Source organism: Thunnus thynnus, chromosome 13, assembly GCF_963924715.1.
Source record: "Thunnus thynnus chromosome 13, fThuThy2.1, whole genome shotgun sequence".
Lineage (NCBI taxonomy): Eukaryota > Metazoa > Chordata > Actinopteri > Scombriformes > Scombridae > Thunnus > Thunnus thynnus.
In genome coordinates, this window is record NC_089529.1 from 31629297 (window position 1) to 31652601 (window position 23305).

The 23305-nt window shown below is 40.7% G+C and overlaps 1 protein-coding gene across 1 annotated transcript in view; it reads right to left on the reverse strand.

The window, feature by feature from the left end:
- The window catches only part of LOC137196218 (NLR family CARD domain-containing protein 3-like), a 51345-nt gene that overhangs the window by 13747 nt on the left and 14293 nt on the right, over window positions 1-23305 (reverse strand). The window contains exons 3-7 of the mRNA XM_067609082.1: window positions 5038-5232; window positions 2844-2922; window positions 2457-2685; window positions 483-2286; window positions 175-348 (exon numbers count right to left, since the gene is read on the reverse strand). Of these exons, the coding sequence (XP_067465183.1) occupies window positions 175-348; window positions 483-2286; window positions 2457-2685; window positions 2844-2922; window positions 5038-5232 (2481 nt within the window). The remainder of the gene's footprint in view (window positions 1-174; window positions 349-482; window positions 2287-2456; window positions 2686-2843; window positions 2923-5037; window positions 5233-23305) is intronic.

The window sequence follows — 23305 nt, forward strand, 5'->3', positions numbered from 1 at the left end:
TCAGATGGGAGGGGTTGGAGCTCAGGGCTGAGGCCAGAGAAGCACAGCCTTCCTCTGTGATCAGACATCCTGACAGTCTGCAGACACACAAAACAACATACATGTCACATGATCTAAGATCACTGCAGGACTGGAAGGTATGGTGATCAGTTGTGCAGGTTGATGAATTCTGACCTGAGAGTTTCCAGTGCACAATGTGGACTCTCCAGTCCAGCAGACAGCTGCTTCACTCCTGAACTCTGCAGGTTGTTGTTACTCATGTCTAGCCCTTTCAGACTGGAGGACTGGGAGCTGAGAACTGAGGACAGAGCTGCACAGCTTCTCTCTGAGAGGTTACAACCACTTAGTCTGGAGAACAAATGTGGAAACATACTTAAAAACGTATTTTTCTCCCATCTTGAATATTTTTCTTTATAATATCTTCTTTATATCTTTTCAATAAATCAATAAGTCAATCAATAAATAACTATCTGTGCACTTACAGAGCTTTGTTGGAGGCTTTGACCACTGGCAGCAGCCTCAGAAGAGCCTCCTCTGAAGCAGAGTATTTCTTCAGGTCAAACACGTCCAGATCTTTTTCTGATGACAGTAAGATGAAGACCAGAGCTGACCACTGAGCAGGAGACAGTTTATCTGTGGAGAGACTTCCTGATCTCAGGAACTGTTGGATCTCCTCCACCAAAGAATGATCATTCAGTTCATTCAGACAGTGGAACAGATTGATGCTTCTCTCTGCAGACAGATCCTCACTGATCTTCTTCTTGATGTACTTGACTGTTTTCTGACTGGTCAGTGAGCTACTTCCTGTCTGTGTCAGCAGACCACTGAGGAGAGTCTGATTGGTCTGCAGTGAAAGACCCAAGAGGAAGCGGAGGAACAAGTCCAGGTGTCCATTTGGACTCTTTAAGGCCTCATCCACAGCACTCTGGTAGAGATGTTTCTCTGCAGATTTGTCTTCTATTGTTTCAGTCTTCTGGGATGTTGTTTGTTGTTCTGCCAGCAGATTGACTCCAGACATGATGAATGTCAGATGGACATGAAGAGCAGCCAGAAACTCCTGAACGCTCAGATGGATGAAGCAGAACACCTTGTCCTGGTACAGCCCACTCTCCTCTTTAAAGATCTGTGTGAACACTCCTGAGTACACTGAGGCTGCTGTGATATCGATGCCACACTCTGTCAGGTCTGATTCATAGAAGATCAGGTTGCCTTTCTGCAGCTGCTCAAAAGCCAGTTTTCCCAGAGATTCAATCATCTTCCTGCTCTTTTCACTCCAGTGTGGATCTGTCTCAGCTCCTCCATCATACTTGACCTTCTTCAGCTTGGACTGAACTACCAGGAAATGGATGTACATCTCAGTCAGGGTCTTGGGCAGCTTTCCTCCCTCTCTGCTTTTCAACACATCCTCCAGAACTGTAGCAGTGATCCAGCAGAAGACTGGGATGTGGCACATGATGTGGAGGCTTCGTGATGTCTTGATGTGGGAGATGATGGTGCTGGCCTGCTCCTCATCTCTGAATCTCTTCTTGAAGTACTCCTCCTTCTGTGGGTCAGTGAACCCTCTGACCTCTGTCACCATGTCAACACACCAAGGAGGGATCTGATTGGCTGCGGCAGGTCGTGTGGTTATCCAGAGGCGAGCAGAGGGAAGCAGTTTCCCCCTGATGAGGTTTGTCAGCAGCACATCCACTGAGGTGGACTTTGTAACATCAGTCAGGATCTTAGTGTTGTGGAAGTCCAGAGGAAGTCGACACTCATCCAGACCATCAAAGATGAACACAACCTGGAACTCTTCAAACCTGCAGATTCCTGCTTCTTTGGTTTCAGTAAAGAAGTGATGAACAAGTTCCACCAAGCTGTACTTTTTCTCTTTCAGCACATTCAGCTCTCTGAACGTGATCGGAAATGTGAACTGTATGTCCTTATTGGCTTTGTCTTCAGCCCAGTCCAGAGTGAACTTCTGTGTTAAGACTGTTTTCCCAATGCCAGCCACTCCCATTGTCATCACTGTTCTGATTGGTTCATCTCTTCTAGGTGAGGCTTTAAAGATGTCTTCTTGTCTGATGGTTGTTTCTGGTCTGTCTGGTTTCCTGGATGCTGTTTCAATCTGTCTGACCTCATGTTCATCATTGACCTCTGCAGTCCCTCCCTCTGTGATGTAGAGCTCTGTGTAGATCTGATTCAGAAGGGTTGGGTTTCCTGCTTTAGCAATCCCTTCAAACACACACTGGAACTTCTTCTGCAGGTTAGACTTTAATTCACGTTGACCAACTGGAGCAGGAGTTTCTGAATGAACACATAGGAAATAGGAACAATGAATAAAGTATGAAGCAAATATTTCAACATTTAATTCCCCCAAAGAATGAGTATATAAAACGTATTTTCCTCCATCTGTTGAGACATCGGTAAATGTCTCATTTATCCATCATGTTAAATCTTTATAGAAATCCTCTTACTGCTCTGTAGACAGTCAGCCAGCTCCTCCTGCTTCATTCTCCTCAGGAAGTGCAGTGTGATCTTCAGAAATGCCTCTTTGCTGCTCCTCCTCTGCTCTTCCTCCTCACCATCCAACATCTCCTCATCCTCCCTCTGACCCTCTAAGCATTCTGGGTAATCTGGACTCAGAACCTTCTGCATCTTCTTCAGCTCGGTCTTCACAAAAGTGAAGATGTTCTCCTCCAGCAGCTGGAACAGAATACTATATGAATGACACAATCAAACTGAAATTATGAAGCAAACATCAGATCCATGTCAGACAGACTGACAATCCACTGGTCTACAAAGTGCAGCATGGAGATTGTGGACAGAATAGATGTAAAAGTAGTTGTTGTACATGTACAGACCATAAATATGGAGTCCAGGTGTGTTTGATGCTGCTGGGCAGACTGACCACTGGGAACCTCTGAGCTCTCCTGGTCCACTCTGTGGAGGAATCATGAAGAATGAGTTCACATTATGTCTGTCCACACAGAGACAAACACAAGCTAAAGGTCCATCAAGTGATATTTGGATGTGAACAGATAATCAGATGACTCCCTGTAGTGGTAAAGCTTTACTAGTCCTGCTGATCCCACTGAGAATCAACGGCTCAGTCTGTTTGTAGCTTTCAGCTCAGTGTTTCGCTTCATCAGTCAGTTTGGTTTAGTCCCAACAACTCTGATCAACCCTCCATACAGCTCTCCCTCCCTCACTGTACACTGCTGAAGTGCCCTGGAGCAAGGCAGCTACAACCTCCAGCTGCTCCAGTAGAGCTGCTCAGTGTCTGCTTGTATCAGACTGGTTGAACTGGGCAGCTCCCAGTATGAAAATGACATTTAGGTGAGAAAGTGAGAAAGTAAGTAGGTGTCATGTCTGAGGTTTTTGGACGTCTTGTGTTTGAGCAGGTTGAGGAGTATTTAGTCAGATACAATATGTTGTATGAGCTTCAGTCTGGCTTTACAGCAGCAGACTCTACTGACACCTGTCTTATTCATTTGTTTGATTTTATTAGACAAAACCTTGATGGAGGAAATTATGCTGACTTGCAGAATGCTTTTGACACAGTGAATCATTCTGTACTGTTGTCAAAGTTACAGTGCATGGTGTTTGGACATACTGCTGTAAAATAGTTTATTTCTTACATTACAGGAAGAACTCAAGTCTGTGATGTTGAAGTGGTTCTATCAGAACCTCAGGATATTACATGTGTGGTGCTGCAAGGTTCTATTTTAGGGCCTCTTTTATTTCTTATGTATATAAATGATACGACAGCTGCTGTGACATGCAAGCTGCTGCTGTATGCTGATGATTCTGCATTACTGCTATCTGGGAATGATGTCAGTGAAATTCACAACTCTTAGTAATGAATCAGAAAGTGTGAGAGAGTGGCTCATAGATAACAAGCTTTCAATACATTTGGATAAAACCCAGTCAATCCTGTTGGAACAAAGATGTCAAGAACAAATACACTGAAAATCTTTTGTAATGAAACTGAAATTTTATAATATTTTGTCTCATATTTAGGAATCATATTGGACCAGTCACTGTCCTGTGAATCTGTTGTTGATAAAATATTATCTAAGAGTGGCAGCAAACTTCAGTTCCTGTTTCACAGACTAAGACTCTTTTTGACTTTTCTGTTGAGAAACTTCTCATGTCCTCATTGGTACAGCGTCAGTTTGATTCTGCCTGTTCTGATTGGTTCAGTGGTTTGACATCTACATTCAGGAACAAACTGCAGGTGATGCAAAATAATATTATTCAGTATTTATTAAATGTATCCTGTTTAACTCATGTTGGTGATGAATTCAGAAGTGTAGGACTGCTGCCAGTACAGCTCAGAGTAGAACAACAGAAGCTGCATCATATGTTCAACATTATCAATGGGTTTGCTCCTCAATACTTCACAGATAACAATGGAACATACTCAGCATGGCTATAACACCAGGGCCAGTGTGTGTTCATATAAAGTCCCTCCAGTGAATAATGTAGCCAGAAGTTCCTTTTTTTAAGCTGCTGCCGTGTTGTGGAACAGCCTCCTGTTACACATCCAGCTGTTAAAAATGAGAGGAGCTTATAGAAGTCAGGTCAGGACTTATTTATGGAACATGGTCACAGGTTTATAATGAAATCTGCAATTCCATTTTTACTTCAGCCATCAAATTGTCTTTGTTGTACTTTGTGTTTTGATGTGGGCGTTTATTATTTTATTTAATTTGTGGTGATTCAGTTTTATGTTGTATGTCTTGTGTTTTGTCTTTTAACGTCTTGAGTCCATGTTGGAAATAAGTGTTTTCTCTTTAACATGTTTTTTATGTCTGTAATGTATAAATAAATCATATCATGTCACTTTTCATATGAACAAGCGAGTGCAACACCATGAATGTCTTCCAGGAGAGACTGTCTGAACATGTGATCTGTTATCTCCATATATAAATGATTATCACGTCTCCTCCCTCTCTATGACGGCCGGCTTTTCACTGACGTGGTCGGACAACACGTCGTACAAACCAGTTCTTTCCTAGCATAACCCGACGTTTACTGTCAGTTACAGCTTACATCGGATCAGCAGATGGACGTCCTCCTTTAAAATCAATGAAATCCTCCTTCGACCAGTCGCTCTTAAAGGACAGACAGCTGGGTCCAGGTCCAGGTCTAGGTCTAGGTCTAGGTCCAGGTCCAGGTCTAGGTCCAGGTCCCGGTCCAGGTCCAGGTCCAGGTCCAGCAGAGTCTGGTCTGTGCTGCTTCTTTGTTCTTCAACACAACACACACAGAGCTTTGAGTGTGAATAATGATGGTGGAGTGATGTGAGTGGAGAACAGTGATGGACAGTTAGAGATCCTCATCTCACCTCTGAGCTTTGGTCAGGCTGTCATGTTCCCTCCACCTTTTAGAGGGAGGGACTCCCTCCTCTCTGTCCTCACACTGATCCATAGCAGAGAAACACCTTCACACAAACACAACAACAAGCTCGTTCATTACAACAAGCTGCACATCACACCAGCACTGCAGTTACAACGGCGTCATTCTTGATTCAACCACCAGATGGCAGCAAAGTAAGACATTATTCTTCATTTCCACTGAGGTTTAATGTTTAATGTTTTACTTTCAGAAGGTTCCAGTTCTCTGTTGGCTTTTCATTTACCACTATAGAGCACATTTAATGGAGATGAGCTGCTGGTGGAGTCAGCTGTGTGGCAGAAGAAATAAAAATACTCACCAGGTGAATTCAGATCCACAACCAGTCACAGAGTCTTTGTAGCTTCACCTGCAGAGGAAACACAGAGAGAGAAACTGCTGCTGATTCTCCTTCATCAGTCCTTCATCATCAGTCTGAGGACTCTGGTTTTCTATGGAGTCATTTGTACTTCTTGCTGTTTTAATTAGAGATTGTACTGAATGACACTTTATTGATTAATAACAGTTAAGCAGCATATCACACTCAGAGGCCTGACATGTATTTCAACTGATGATTTAGTGAATATACATAAAGATACTGATGCAACAATTTTCACAAATATCAGTGGAGACAAAACTTGTGAAGTTTGTCAGACACTAAACGTGTTCTCTCTCTTTTATCCCCGAGGAGATTAGAAGGAGCCACAAGATCACATGAATGTTTGTATTTCAGAGCATCAATGCATCATATTTATGGTGATTGATTTATGGTTGAATTAATGGAGCATCATCTTCATCATCATCGTCATCATCATGTACAGTAGAGATTAAAACAGGCAGAATAAGAGAGAACAATCTGTCTGACTCAACACTAAATGCAGTTCTGTACAGCAGAACAAAGATCTTCCTGTGATGAGGCATCACATTGTAGTTTAAACTCCGTCATTATTCCACAAACAGAGTTTACTGTGTTTTGATGACAGTGATTCACTTTGTAGTTTATATAATGTGACATTGATTTTATATTGATATAGTATAAAGATACTGAATGAAGGTTTGGCAGCAACATAAACTTTAGTTTCTATTGCTGCAGCTCTTAGCTTGGATAAAATACTGAATATCATCAATGACAAGATGTTTTCAACAGTTTGTCTGTGATATAGTTTAGAAAGATTCCAGAGAATATTATTTAATGACTTTTATTAGCTGTTAATCATTAACCATACCACCTGTGAAACAAAGTCTCCCTCACTACCAGCATGATACTGGTTATTAAAACATGCACCAGTTTAAAGGTGACTGAATGGGGCGACCCTTCATACTGACACTAAACTTCTCTGACAATGAATAAAATGTTTTACACAAACAAACTCAAGACTGTTTGAAACCGTTTGAGTTCATTTGATGTCAAACTGTCAGAACATAATCACATGACTGTGTTTAAGTGCAGTTAGTGACGTGTTGAAAGCTGATAAAATGTGTATCTGTCAGGTTGGTGAGCTGTTGTTGACTTGCTAGCTAGTGACAGTGTTCCTAATATAACTGCAGCACATTTTACTGTTTGATGAACAATAAATTCACTGCAGAACATCTATTAAAACATGGTTTACTTTTACTGCTCAACATTAAACACAACTAAACAGCATATTATTAATAATCTATTTCATTCATTTATGAAAAGCAGCAGCATCATACATTTAGCCTTTAACACTCAGTGTCAGCTGTGTATTTATTTGAGTCTCATTTATTATTATTGATACACATATAACATGTTATATGCAGGTAATTTTTCAGAGTAACAACAGACAGTGAAAGGTTGACTGTTGGAATTAGTGTTAAAATAGTGCAGACGTGGAACAATGTGTGGCACAGGGGTAACATTCATTAAGACCTGCATTATTGTCTCTGATGCTGTGAAATACACCCAGTGATGGAGGAAACTCAACTGCAGTCAAATACAACAGTTGTTGAAACAAGCTGATTGAAGGTCATTTGTCGGGTTTGTGATGTCACTATTCTTCAGCCAGCACATGGTCTCAGTCGGGTGTTGTGTGTTAGCAGCGACCCACGCTGACACAGTTCTATAGCAGCTAGTTTAACTGACATGCTAACATCCAGCATTTCATTCAAACTGAGCAGAGCAAACTCTGACAGGCATCTTTTATTCTCCCTCTAAATGTTCTTGTTGCTGCATCATCTGTAGATTCTCTTTACATCATAGATGCTTTCCAAGCTAGCAGCATACGAGCTGTCTGAGGCTAATGAGCTGCTAATTAAACCCTCTGAGTCATTTTTTACTGTTGGGTTAATGGTTATGTATTTTGATCTTTATAATTTTAATCTTGTGGTATCTGTCTACTATATTAACTACTGACAAACACCTTTGTTCTCACTCTTGTTTATTGTATCTCATCTTTTTCTGATTTATAATATTATTGGATTTGTTCGATACTGTTTTCACATTTTTCCTCCATTAAAGCTCCAAAGGCAAACTGCTGTCTTCAGCCTTTACTGGAAGTGTGTTGTGTAACTAAACACTTAGTGAGGACAGAAGAACAGTTAAAAGAAAGAGAACAGCAGCTTCTCTCACACACTTGGCTTCCTGGAAATCACAGACCACCTCTGACGTGACTGATCAGATCATAAATAGTCCAAAAGTTCCAGTTGATAAAACTTTATAACGTTAAAGATGAGTCAACAGGTTGTATGATACAGGTGTGTCTGCGTGTCCTTATACGACCGTTAAACCTGCTCATTATATCAGGTTAATGATTAACAGATATTCACATTAACTGGTGGAAACTACTAGTCTGATTCTTGATTAAATGTAAACTCAACAATACAACAAGATTTCCACTGAGAAATGATGGAAAAATGCAGGATGAATGCAGTAATATTTAGTAAAGGCTCAGCACAGGAAGCTGCAGACACTCATTTGATCTGATTGATCCTAATTAGCACGACCAGCAGTAGCAGCCAACAAAACAATTATAATATAATTATAATTAATTACAATAGTCCAAGTGTTGCTGGCCTGTTTAACAACTGTACTGGATTGTCTTATATTGTCCAGGTGTTTGTAATAAGTTTCTCTCCTCTATATATGAAAATGAGCTCGACTAAATATCGGAAACATTTTTCAAAGTAATTAAGTCCAAAACAACAACCACAGAACCAATGAACCTCAACAAAACTTAACACTTATTGCATCACTGTTGTATTTCATTGTATTATTCAGGTGTTTCTATTTTTCTGGTCACTTAGTGTGTCAACAGGCTGAATTTTGACTAATGAAGCTTTTCCAGAGTTTCCTCTGATGTTTCTGTTGTCTAAACAGCATCTTGTTAGCAAAGCTAATTAGAGTCAAAGAGGATTAACGAGGTTTCAAACCTTCCACCAGTATTCAACAAAGCAACATAATAAATCACTACTAGCACCATCTCTACTGGTGTCACATCATTTTAACCCCCGCTGACACAAACATGATGAAACCTGTTGCTTACGTTACCTTTAGATGCTGAAAATCATTTTCATCAAGCTGATGAGTGAAGGTGAAATTAATCAGCAGCTTCAACCAGGAAACCAAACGTAGGAAGAACAAACATGTAACTCACAGCAGGAAGATTTCAAATGTCAGTTGCTTCACAAACAGTCTCAACTCTGAGCACAGCGCTGACCTTTGGAATAAAGAACCTGGAACAGCTAAAGTCAAACATTGACAGACTGTATAAATCCTTATCAGATAGTGGAAATTTTCCTCATTGGAAAGAGGCACAGAGACATAAAGAAAGCATTAAACATTGTCACTAGTTCAAGCAGTTGTAGACGCTGTACAATCCATCACACCATCAGTAACAATTATACAAATGTTCAAACACAAACAAAAATACAATCATCTTGTATTTTTGGAGAGAAAGCATGTTGTTCAGCCGGCCCTTTCCCTAAAGATTGTGAACCTAAACTAGACAGCTTTATACCTCTCCAGAAGCAAAGCTAAAAACAGTCTGGTCCCTAAATGGACACTTCCACAAACTGTTACACCTTCTGACAAACAAGTTTAGTGTCACAGGCTGCGACAAACATGGGAGACCAGACGAGTTTTACCAGTTAGGCCGAGTACAGAACTGCTTGAACGTTTGTGAACGCTTTAGAATTTTCTGTATTTCTGCATAAATATGACCTAAAACATGATCAGATATTTACACAAGTCCTAAAACTAGATAAAGTGAACCCAATTAAACAAATAGGACAAAAAAAAACATTTTTTTCATCTTTTTCATTTATTTATTGAGGAAAATTATCCAATCTAACATATGTGTGGGAGGCAAAAGTATGTGAAGCCTTGCTTTCAGTAACTGGTGTGACCCCCTTTTGTAGCAATAACTTCAACCAAACGTTTCCAGTAACTGTTTATCAGCTCTGCACATCAGCTTGGAGGAATTTTAGCTCGTTCCTCCTCACAGAACAGTCTCAACTCAGGGATGTTGGTGGGCTTCTCACCATGAACTGCCTGCTTCAGGTCCTGGTGCCATGGGCTTAATCAGGACTACGTGCACACACTTAATCACGTGCACGTATTTGGACTCAGTTGAGCATCAGGGTGTAAAACAGTATGCAGTTTACACATGTGGTGGGAGCGGGAGGTCTCAGATTTAAGGATACAGCCTGACTACACCACAGTAGTAGACAAACACTAATCCAATAAAGGGCACACAGGTTCATTCACTAATGAAAGTCAAAGATGTGTTGTTCCCGATATCAAAACTACAACGTTTATTTGAATGTTCACAAGTTAAAAGGCAATAACAAGGGTTTACACACACACACAGTCACTCAGCCAAATATGTACATCAGTGTTCTTCACTATTTTTTTCATGGCAGGACACTTAGATGAAGTAAATCTGCCAACTAATTTGTCATATCACGACATACAATATGTAACGCAGCCAATACAATCTGAATTATAGGCTTACCTTAAAGCTAGGGTATCTAATGCATTTTAGAAGCATTTTTGTTATAGTTGTTGAAATTCTCTGTACATCCCGACAGCCATCAATAAATCAAATGAAAATCCAGTATGTGTGACGGTTGCAGGCCTGTAATAATCCCGTCCAATCATTTCATTCAGCCTGAATGAAAAGTCATTTTATAGCAGGTTTCAATCTTGTTCTTTGACTTGTGTTAGTGGGATGTCTCTACATTCAAATAACAGATTGTGCCTTTAAAATATTTACCAGAACAGTAATTCATCTAGATACAGCTGTAATTTCCTCACCAGTTTTCCTGCTTTGAATGTGTTGGTGTCTATCAGATGACGCCTGCGTGGCCTCTGTGTTTCTCTTTCATCCTTAAACTTTTTCTTTCAATCTTTTTGAAAGTTCTTTACTTTCTGCTTGTTTTCCTTTCAACATTATTACATCCTGCAACTCTTCCTCACTTCTGTCTCCTCTCTCCTGATTCCTTCACTCACTCTGAAAATATAAAAAGCCTTCCTTTCAAAATCTGAGTGAGCATGAAGCAGAACTTTAACTTGTATGATGTTAATTACAGACATTGTGGACAAAACACACAGCGGGGATGCATCATCAGCCCATCTATCTAAACTATCAAGCTAACGTTACATTAACATTAACGTTACTGTAAAGTAACAGTCAGGCTAAAGCAGCAACAGATAGATAAACTGGACGCTTAAATCACTGATGTCAATTTAAAAGAACTTTAGCTCCACTTTTTGCTGAAGAGTTTTTCTAGCTTCTTACTTTGTGCTGCTTTTTCTGACATTATTATTTGATGCTGCGCGTCAGTTAATGTCATATATGATCCTCTGAACTCTGATTCATTCGTCTGCCTGCTGGCTTCAGCACGGAGGGTTTGTTTGATTAAAAGACCCGCGCAGCAGGAGCGGGCGGTGGATTGTTGGTCACCCCTCGTTAACAGTAACAGCTGTCTCCGTGTCTCATACAAGGATACAAAGTTCAAACGGAAAACAAAACGAGCGCTCCCAGAAGATACAACAGAAGCTGCGGTAGAAAGCCGCTCTGAGCCTTTAACAGCTTTCTGTGTAAACGCTGTTTCAGAGTTTAGGAGGTGGTTAAACGGCGTTTATGTGCGTTTAGTCTCCGTTACAGCCCTGTGTATAACTGTACAAAAATAATCCGCCTAGTTTAAGCATCACTCTTTAGCAAAAAGACTGTGACTGTTCATCTCTGTTGCTGTGGCGATGTTTTGGTGTGAGAATAGTTTGGGCAGCGTGAAGCGTGAGAGTTGGCAACCCTGAACTAGGAGCAGGATCTCTTCACCAACATGTATGCCCAAAATGACAACGACATGACATCACATCCAGTTGATAACAAACACTGACCCCTTAGTTTAAAAACATGTGTCACACATCTACAATAGATTTATATTCACTTTTCTTTCTCAATAGATTTAGTCTTTATTGTCTTTTTGTTTTCACAGCCTGGAGGAGACAAAGTTTGATTTTTTCTGAAATGTTGTCATATACACTTTATACTGTATTTATACTTTATATATATTATATATATTATATATAAATCACTTTAAACTACAGAGACCTGAAACCTGAAAAACAGTCAAAACTTCTTAGTAGAGTAAAAAGAAATATAAAGTTTTATACTTTTCAATTAAAACTTCATTTGGTTTACTCTTCTAATTATTCCATATTTCACAATCATTTAATCATTTATAACAAATGAAATAAAGCATCTGAAGTTATTTTATCTTGAATTGTCTTTATGTAAATATTATTATCTTTATTTATATTTATTTAAAAATGAATTGAAGGTTAAAAGAAAAAGTATACAGATTGATATTTTGACATTTTTGAACTAACTGTGTGTTTTATTGATGTAATCGGTTCATTTTTTACTCCTGATAACATTTTGTTGTTGTTTGGAGGCTCCGAACACTCAGACAGTTTGTTATCGACGCCACAGAGAAGAACTTTTACTTATTGTCTCTAAATTAAACCTCAAATCCAAACCTGAACCTGGACTTTTTAAAACTGTGTTTCTGTTTTAATGTCTTCAGAAAACACGTTTCAGCCGTCAGCATCATTTCACTGGTTTCATTTACATTTTACAGCTGATTTTAAAATTGTATTACTTACCTTTAAAGCAGGACTTGGACTGAGGATGTGCTGATATCACACTATGACTATCACAGGTCAAAATATCATGATTAACAGTATTATCATGATAATCATTCAAGTTCCTGAAATCCTGCTATTAGTGCTAAAACACAGATAAATGACACAAAGATCAGCTTGTGTTTTATTGACTGAATATTATTCTGTGTGTTGCAGCTTTGAAAACAGTTGATTAAATACAGTTTAAACAGTAAAGAAAAGCAGCTTGTTGACTGGAAATCACTTTAAATGCAGCTCAGAGTTTCTTATAGAAACACATTCATAGTCTGAAATTCATGAATTTTTCCTGATGAAATGGATGGATTTGAAGGTCGGAGCTTATTTAACTAATTCAAATACTGGAGTGTTGAACTTTGTATGAAGTGTTAACAGTTCAATTCATTTATAAAAGGCACATCAGTAACAAACAGCAGCAGAGAACATTCAGACCTGTAAGCTGCTGCTCTTCAGTGTGTTGGCAGCTCAGGTTAATATAGAAAGTCCTGAGCAGAGATGTTGGATCTGGACTGATCTGACCTGCTTCTCTGGTTATTCTGCCTGTGAGCAGCAGAAAGCTGCTTCGTCGTGTCTGAACAGAATCAAACTGCTGATGAAGACAGAACAGCTGCTCTGTGTTCACAGTGTCTCTGAAAACAACAATAATCACAGTCAGAAACAATGTTTCACCACAGTTTATTGTAAAAAGGTTTCCCGCCACATCTCTAACTGGGACTGACTGACTCCAGAATATATAACAGACCTCTAACAGCCTGTGAGCCTGAACGTAGTCTCAGACATCAAACCAGTTTCTGCTCGCTGATCCCAGTTCAGTTCTGTGACCAGAGAAGATCAGACTGTCGACATCTGTTGATCATTATTATTATTATTATTATTATTATTGTTATTTGAGCTGTGATGTTTAAATCACCAGACTGTGATTCAGGTTTCTGCTGCTAGATGGAGACAAACAGACAGAAGCTGCTTTAAGTTGCAGCTTCATTTAATTCTCGTTATATTTACACCAGTAATGACTCGACACTCTTAACATGTCAAGTGAACGAACACTGAAATCAAACTGAATAATCTCATTAAATTCCTCACAACCCAAAAACCATTCAGACACTTCATACAGAAAAACTGCTGAATTATCAGACTGATACTTAACTGTTTGTATTTTCAACATGTTTCACTTTTACAAGATGACGAGCAGCTGATCTCAGGTAAACCTTCCAGAGCTGCTAATGTTAGCCTCAACTCTGATATATCACATCTCATCAGGACCGACTCCCACACAGCCCATGTTCCAGTCCTGAAGGCTTTTTCTAACGTGACCTGTGACCTCACAACCCTCCAGACTCTAAATGTACAATGACTGGAGATCACTTTATTAGGAACACCTGTGCAGTCTGATGCGATCCAACACAACAGCTCTGCCATCAATTCTACATTTACAAAGCTTCTACATTCTCAGTTGTTGTTGACGTTGTCAGAAAGGTGATAATTGTATTTTATATTTATTATTGAGGTGGTAGTGGGGCTGCTGTACTGGACTGTGTTATATTGAAAAGTGTTCCTAATATTTTGCCCTCCTGATGCTTGTTAATGGGCTGGAATAAAACCACACAATGGAAAACATGATGGAAATATGACATTTGTCTCCTCTCTCAGTAGAGTCCCACTAGATACTAGTTTTCTTTCTCTGCCCACAGAATCTGTTCTGAACATCAGCAGACTGTTAAACTCCTGCAGCTGTAAAACTTTCTGACTGAAGTTTCATTTACAATCAAAGCTAAAAGCTCAACTTGTTCAACAGACAGGAAAACTTCTGCACACGCTCAGTTTGGGGAAACCTTCCTGAAAATGGCCTCGAGTACAGAAAGAAGAAGCAGCAAACACCTGCTGCCTGGTTTGAAATATGAAAATAAATAATAAATGAAGTTATTTTATCTTGATTTATCTTATTTATTTAAAAACGAACTGAAGGTTAAAAGAAAAAGTCTTTGTTACAACAATAAAGTGCAGAGAAAACAGTTTTCTTTGTTTTGGATGATTTCTCATCTAATTTAAAGTCATTTATAAATGCTGTAACCTTCAACACTCTCACCTGTATATAGAAACATTTGTTGGAGCAAAGTTATGTTTGTGATATGATTTATTTATTTATGGATTACAGACACAAAACAGAAATCCAAGTGATGACATGTTACAGTGAAAACACGTATTTCCAACATGGTCCCAAGATGTTAAAAGACAAAGAAACATAAAGAAACACATTCAACATAAAAACTAATCAATACAATCCTGAAATACAAAAACACACCAGCACAGTTTAAGAAATGAAGAATAATAATAGTTAACAGTTCTTTTTTTATTAGAACTAGTGCAGAGCCCGTTCAAAACGTGTCTGTTCACAACGGACAGATTGATTATTATTTCTCAAGAACCACATATATATGTATCAACTGACAAACGTATCAATTAAAACCATAAAGATTTAACAAATGAACTGGTTTAAATCCAGTAAGAAACTTCACCAGTGAGACTAAACTGAGGTTGAACCGTAGAAGCAGTTTTGTTGGTGTCTGCTGGAAGGATTTGTGGCAGCACTTTACCTTCCAGCTGGGTAATAACAAGGTAATAGTGGGTAATATTTGATAATAACCAGCTAGTAATAATGCTAATTAACATGTAAAAGCTTGGTATTAACAATGGCTATAACTAGCTAATATTAGATAATAAGGGGCCAAAAATAAAGAGATAATTATGTGAAACACATCTAAAGATACAAAATGCAAAACTACCAGTTTCTAGTTCATTTGATGGTGATGTTTGGTGATTGTGATGAGATGAAACCAACACCAAGAGACATATTGATTACCTGGAAACACACCTGCTAGTTTCTGTGTAACAGCCATGAATCAGCTGCTAAATGCTTCCTTTCATGTTACCTAAGATAAAAAATGATGTATTTTCTTTAACTTCAAAATACCATAATAATAAAAAACATGTTTTTAAAAGGCTTGTTTGAAGCTGAAGTTTGATGAGTGAAATATGTCCATAGGCAGCATATATTTCTGGAACTTTTCATCAACAGTAGCACATGTTGTGTTGAGTTAACAGTGGAAGGGTTAGGCCTACCAGGTGTGTTTCCAGGTGATCACTGTGCCTCTTGGTTTGGGTTGTTGCTGTTGGTTTAATCTAATATCACCGTGAAATGAAGTAGAAATATGTAGTTATGCATTTTGCAGCACTGATTCATGGCTATTACACAGAAACTAGCAGACGTGTTTCCAGGTAACAAATCACAGCATTAAAAGAAGAATTTTTACACTTTTACCTCAAAACAAAAGTTAATGTTTGGAACATGAGAGACGAAGAATTTCAGCAGGTTAATCTGATAATCACTGATTTAGACGTCCAAGAACTGTGATGTCATTTGAAGGTATGACGCTGATAGCCCATAATATTTAGAAAATATGAACCATATTACATCATTATTATCAGGCTATTACCCCATTAATGTCACCATATTACTGTTTTAAATAAAAACATGATATAACCTTATTATTAGCAGGTTACTGTATAGTTACTGAAATGTTACTGTGATGTTTGTAATTAGTTCTGCCTCATTGTTCTTTAGGTTTATTTCCACTAAATATCCCCTTTCTTCTTGGCCCTTTGTTACCGTGGTTACACCCACTGTTAATACCAAGCTATTACTTATTAACTACCATTATATGACATTATTATTACCTCTTTATTATCTAAATATTAGCCCACTTTTACATTGTTGTAACCAAGCTCTGTAGCCAAAGACTCTTTGAAACATCTGGATGAAAATATATTCTGCTGGTTCCACCATTAAAAAGGTTTTGAACATTTTTCCAGGTTGTGACTGTTTCCTGTTCAGGTCGACGCCAACAGTCACAACTTGGCAAGACGGTTAAAAACAGCAGATAATGAAATCTAAATATATTTTAATATCATCCTTCATAGAATAATCTACAACATATAGATACTGAATATACACACACCATCATCAAACCAGTCTGCCCACTGTTAGATTCATACTGGGACCAGTTAGACTGTGTTATGGGAGGACTGGTGGACACACCTTCTACTTTTCCTCCACATGTCAGAGAGAAACACTCAACTGTTTCATGATTCACTACATTTTATTTCTCAGAGCTTCAATATATTGTTGAATGCAGGACTTTTACTTGTAAAGGAGTATTTGATGGTAGTTTTACTACTTTTACTAAAGTAAAGGATGCGTTTTATTTCTTCCACCTCTGAACATATAAACTGTGTGAAACTCAAGTGTTGGAGGAACAGAAACATGAGCGTCTGCTGCCACCTGCTGTTCACTCACAGCATCACATCCTGTCAGAGGAGGAGCTGTTTGCTTCACTCACACTTTAAAACATGAAAACAGGAACATTTAGGCTTTAAAAAGAAATGAAGATGTTTGAAATAATCACATCCAGTGGATCAATAAACTCCACCAGTGTTCAAATACATACTTATTAAACATATTTATATGAAGTCTTTTCATTCACCATCAGAAATCAAACTGTCTCTTTACAGCGTGTCACCATTAAAACCATTAAAACCAGTTTGTTCTTCCACTCTCACATCAGCAGTTTGACTGAACCACATCATCTATCTTATGTGATGCACATTTACAAAGTTTACACAGTATATCAGATATGTTGTAAAGTTCCTTTGATGTATTTTTAGACTTTGATTATGTATCTCACAGTGTGTCTGTAGAACATGAATCCAATCCATCAATCTGATCAATAAACACCATCAGAACTCATCATTTTTGAGTCGCTCTGACCAAAAAAAGCCAAAAAAGTTTGACAGCGGATGTAAAAAATCAAAACGGACTTTAACTGACGTCAGTTGTGTCGTCACAGACTGTCTGAACTTTAAAGATCCTCCGCACATGTTTTAAGAATATAAAAATACTCTGCTTGGAATAATAATGTGTGTCTGATGTTGAACAACAGCTGTCAGACTGAATGTGAGCTAAACACATTAAACTGACACTTTAAACAGTCCTGAAACTGTCAAATACCTTCAATCTACTATATGAAATTAGATATGAATTAACATGCACACACACAAAAATAAATGGAGAAAACTAACATCAGCTACTGATCATCATGAACTTTATTCTCTACACAGGAACTAAATAAACACTCCAGAGAAAAACTAAATACTTCCTGTATGTCAGAAACACACAACAGCTCCTGGACTTCTCATCTCTAATGCTGTGTTCACATCATATGGGATGGATGGTAGAGGCGGGAAAGATTCCCATGTTTACAACTGGCCAGCGTTCATGTCACACAACAAATCAAGACGGCTGCATGATTACAAAGTTGGTGGAATGAGGCTCAAAAATACTGTTATTGACAATAATCCAGCATATCCAGTAAATATCAGAGCTTTCAGCTTTTCCACTTCATAATTACCACTTGAATGTTGACCTGAATTCTATTTACAAGTCAGAATCTCATAATTAGCATCATTCCAATATGATATGAACGCAGCATAAAAGCAGCCACACTCCAGCTGCTGAGCCTCAGCCTTCACCATTAGAGGTGTTCATTTAACCAGCCAATAGGAGGCCTGTTGTTCTGACCATCATTTGTCATGTGATCTCTAAATAAGTGAAGGAATCAGGTAACACAGTTACTATGAAACTACTAGAAGAACTACAACTAAACATTGTGAAGATCCCATTCCCATTATCCCATTACAGTTCAAGCCTTTCTAATACACTAACAACAGAAAACAACAACAACTGGACTCAGTTTATCATTTGATTCATTTTACAAACAAACTGTCAATCATGTGGAAACCATGTTTACATTTACAAGCAGTGAGAGATCATGTTGGTACTAAATACCATCAGCTGTGTGTGATCCTGTACAGACTGAACTATCTGGTCAGCAGTGAGAAAGTTTCTCTAACAGGAGGAGACTCTTCCTCCTACAGACCACACAGAGACACTGAGGAACCATGAGACCAGACCCCAAACCCAGCATACAGAGGCTGAGTGAATGTGGTGTTGAAGGTGTGGAGGTGGATCAGTGTGTCAGACTCTGTAGAAGGACAGAGTGCCAGCAGGACAGTCCACATACACTGCTACTCTGTTAGAGACAGAGGAGGAGGAGGAGGAGGAGGAGGAGGAGGAGGAGGAGGAGGAGGAGGAGGAGGAGATGGATGTTGATCTCTCATTGTGACGGACATAGTAACCACCATCAGAGCAGATCAGACTCCAGGACTGATCATTACATCCAAACAAACAGTCATCACTGTTTCCTTTCCTGCTGATTCCTCTGTAACTCACTGATATAAAAACTCCTCTTCTCCACTCGACCTCCCAGTAACAGCGACCAGTCAGATCATTTCTACACAGCAGCTGAGACCAGACATCAAATCTGTCTGGATGATCAGGATATGACTGAACCTCCTTCACATGTGTCACCTTCCTGTTGTTGTCAGACAGTTTGAGGAATCTGTTTACTGTGTTTGGATCCAGTGTGAGTCGACAGAAATCTGATGGAGAGAACGAGACACAATACAGCTGCAGTTATTGATCTATCATCTGTTTGATGATGACATCATCTTCATCCTCAGTAGGATGTGAATGAGCTTTGTTTTGATGAATGAAATGAAAAACGCACTTACACTTCCTCAGACCTGGTGTCAACCATCGGACTCCAGCAGGCTGCAGCCTGAAAGGAGGAGGGGGGTCAGAGCAGCACGTTCTCTTTCAGCATGCAAACATGGACATGACATCACTCTAGAAAAAGCAGCTCTGATCCTCATCACACTGAGCTGCTTTGCTGTTGCTAGGCAACACAACCGTCCATCACATCACGTCGCACCACGACTATCGACAGCAGCTACATTCAGCCAATCAGAAACAGGCGTCTCAAAGTCAAATCATGTCAACAATGAGACTTTTTCTTGTCAGACTCAGCAGTTTGTATTGTGAACAGATGACAGGACTGTTTAAACTGATTCACACTAACATGAAAATGATAAACCGCCTGTTTCTGTTTGTCTTTCCTCAACAATCTTTGGACGACTGACAAGTTATTTCCTCTCACACAGGTGGAACATTCCTGCATGATGGTTACAGCTGACAATCAGCTGCAGTCTCAAGAGTTTGAGCTGATTTACTGTCCACCTGTCTGTCCTCACCTGAGAGCGTCCACCTGTCTGTCCTCACCTGAGAGTGTCCACCTGTCTGTCTTCACCTGAGAGAGTCCACCTGTCTGTCCTCACCTGAGAGTGTCCACCTGTCTGTCTGTACCTGAGAGTGTCCACCTGTCTGTCATCACCTGAGAGAGTCCACCTGTCTGTCTGTACCTGAGAGTGTCCACCTGTCTGTCTGTAACTGAGAGTGTCCACCTGTCTGTCTGTACCTGAGAGTGTCCACCTGTCTGTCCTCACCTGAGAGCGTCCACCTGTCTGTCTGTACCTGAGAGTGTCCACCTGTCTGTCCTCACCTGAGAGTGTCCACCTGTCTGTCCTCACCTGAGAGTGTCCACCTGTCTGTCCTCACTTGAGAGTGTCCACCTGTCTGTCCTCACCTGAGAGTGTCCACCTGTCTGTCTGTACCTGAGAGTGTCCACCTGTCTGTCCTCACCTGAGAGTGTCCACCTGTCTGTCCTCACTTTAGAGTGTCCACCTGTCTGTCCTCACCTGAGAGTGTCCACCTGTCTGTCTGTACCTGAGAGTGTCCACCTGTCTGTCTGTACCTGAGAGTGTCCACCTGTCTGTCCTCACCTGAGAGAGTCCACCTGTCTGTCTGTACCTGAGAGTGTCCACCTGTCTGTCCTCACCTGAGAGAGTCCACCTGTCTGTCCTCACTTGAGAGTGTCCACCTGTCTGTCTGTACCTGAGAGTGTCCACCTGTCTGTCATCACCTGAGAGAGTCCACCTGTCTGTCATCACCTGAGAGAGTCCACCTGTCTGTCTGTACCTGAGAGTGTCCACCTGTCTGTCCTCACCTGAGAGAGTCCACCTGTCTGTCCTCACTTGAGAGTGTCCACCTGTCTGTCTGTACCTGAGAGTGTCCACCTGTCTGTCCTCACTTGAGAGTGTCCACCTGTCTGTCCTCACCTGAGAGCGTCCACCTGTCTGTCCTCACCTGAGAGTGTCCACCTGTCTGTCTGTACCTGAGAGTGTCCACCTGTCTGTCCTCACCTGAGAGCGTCCACCTGTCTGTCCTCACCTGAGTGTCCACCTGTCTGTCCTCACCTGAGAGTGTCCACCTGTCTGTCTTCACCTGAGAGTGTCCACCTGTCTGTCTTCACCTGAGTGTCCACCTGTCTGTCTTCACCTGAGAGCGTCCACCTGTCTGTCCTCACCTGAGAGAGTCCACCTGTCTGTCCACACCTGAGAGTGTCCACCTGTCTGTTCACACCTGAGAGCGTCCACTTGTCTGTCCTCACCTGAGAGAGTCCACCTGTCTGTCCACACCTGAGAGTGTCCACCTGTCTGTTCACACCTGAGAGCGTCCACCTGTCTGTCCTCACCTGAGAGCGTCCACCTGTCTGTCCTCACCTGAGAGAGTCCACCTGTCTGTCCACACCTGAGAGAGTCCACCTGTCTGTCTGTATCTGAGAGTGTCCACCTGTCTGTCCTCACCTGAGAGCGTCCACCTGTCTGTCCTCACCTGAGAGAGTCCACCTGTCTGTCCTCACTTGAGAGTGTCCACCTGTCTGTCTGTACCTGAGAGTGTCCACCTGTCTGTCATCACCTGAGAGAGTCCACCTGTCTGTCTGTACCTGAGAGTGTCCACCTGTCTGTCTGTACCTGAGAGTGTCCACCTGTCTGTCCTCACTTGAGAGTGTCCACCTGTCTGTCCTCACCTGAGAGTGTCCACCTGTCTGTCCTCACCTGAGAGTGTCCACCTGTCTGTCTGTGCCTGAGAGTGTCCACCTGTCTGTCCTCACCTGAGAGTGTCCACCTGTCTGTCCTCACTTGAGAGTGTCCACCTGTCTGTCTGTACCTGAGAGTGTCCACCTGTCTGTCCTCACCTGAGAGTGTCCACCTGTCTGTCCTCACTTGAGTGTCCACCTGTCTGTCCTCACCTGAGAGTGTCCACCTGTCTGTCCTCACCTGAGAGTGTCCACCTGTCTGTCCTCACTTGAGAGTGTCCACCTGTCTGTCTGTACCTGAGAGCGTCCACCTGTCTGTCCTCACCTGAGAGTGTCCACCTGTCTGTCCTCACCTGAGAGTGTCCACCTGTCTGTCCTCACCTGAGAGTGTCCACCTGTCTGTCTCAGTCTCACAGTAATCAGTGAAATATTCACTAAATTTAATCTCTTCGTGTTCATTGACACCATTTTTCCTTTTTTTTGGTGACAGTCAGCAGGATTTTCAAACTAATGTATTTCAGGTGGAAGCAGGTTTCGTTCCTGCAGCAGGTTTTTTTCTGTCAGTTGGGACTCGGGAGCTCAGAGGCTGGATTGTTTTTTCTCATTTGTTCTTCATTTTTAAACTATAACCGCTACATCACTCAACATTTAATCAAGAGATTTGATCCTTGTTTTCATGTTTTTATTCTAATATTAGCAGTCTGGTGGGACCGGAGAGGACGCGCTGCATATGAGTATTTTCCTCACTGTTGATTTTAATATCTTTAACATTTCTCAACATAAAACATGAAGGCGTCCTTGATAACTCAACAATATGAAAGGTTGTGACCAAGTTTTCTTGTCAGTTTTGGACGATAGCGGAAGCGGCTACATTAGCCTACCCATGATCCTCAGCCACCGTTACTATGGTGAAGGCGCTAAAGCTGTGACATAAACTATATTCAGTATAACATTATACAGCAGGGCCGGACTGGGAAAATCATTCAGGCTGGGAAATATAGCTCCAGTCAGACCAGTTTATCAGCGGGGGGTCTGGGGGTCCCCACTAGGAAAACTTTACTTACAAAGACTTGATTTCCTGCATTCTGCTGAATTTTAGTGCATGTGAATAACAAACTAATGAGCCAACAGCTGCTTAGTACAATGTAGTGTTATGAAGCTGAAATAAAACCAAAGGTACATATCATTAAGGAGGGAGACGACACTACTACTACTGTGGCACCAACGTTGCTCTCTACACCTTCAAAAAGAAACAAGCAAGAGCACAACACCCTCCTCAGTTTACTGATATACACTAACAGTTACCCATCAAAGGTTCAAATAGTCCTTTAACCAACACAAACATTAAATAACACACATCTTTAAGTTCCAACAAATGACAGCAGCCTGAATAGTGACAGAAGACGTTGTGTTGTCTCAATCATTTTAAATTATCAGCTCAAAGTATGAACTCACTCACTGAAACTTTCACCAAAACACATGAATTTTATAATAATATTGACCACATTAACTAGACTACATATGCTAATTAGCTTTAGCATTGACGAGACGATGATGACGCATCAGTAACATTAGCTACGTTAGCTAGCTAGCACGTTTATTTACCTTTCTTTCTCTCTCTCTGCTCCACCCTTCCTCTTTATCCACCGTCCATCTTGCTGCTAAATCATTTAGCCTCTAAATGCACTTAATGCCAAAAGAAACGTGTAACTGCCAACTACTCTCTCTGTTTCTCTGTTTCTCTGAGGCTAGCTGGCTGTGCTAGCTGGCTGTGCTGGCTGGCTGTGCTGGCTGGCTGTGCTGGCTGGCTGTGCTAGCTGGCTGTGCTTCCTAACATGCTGCGGCTAACGCTCCGCTAGCCTCTCAGCTAACG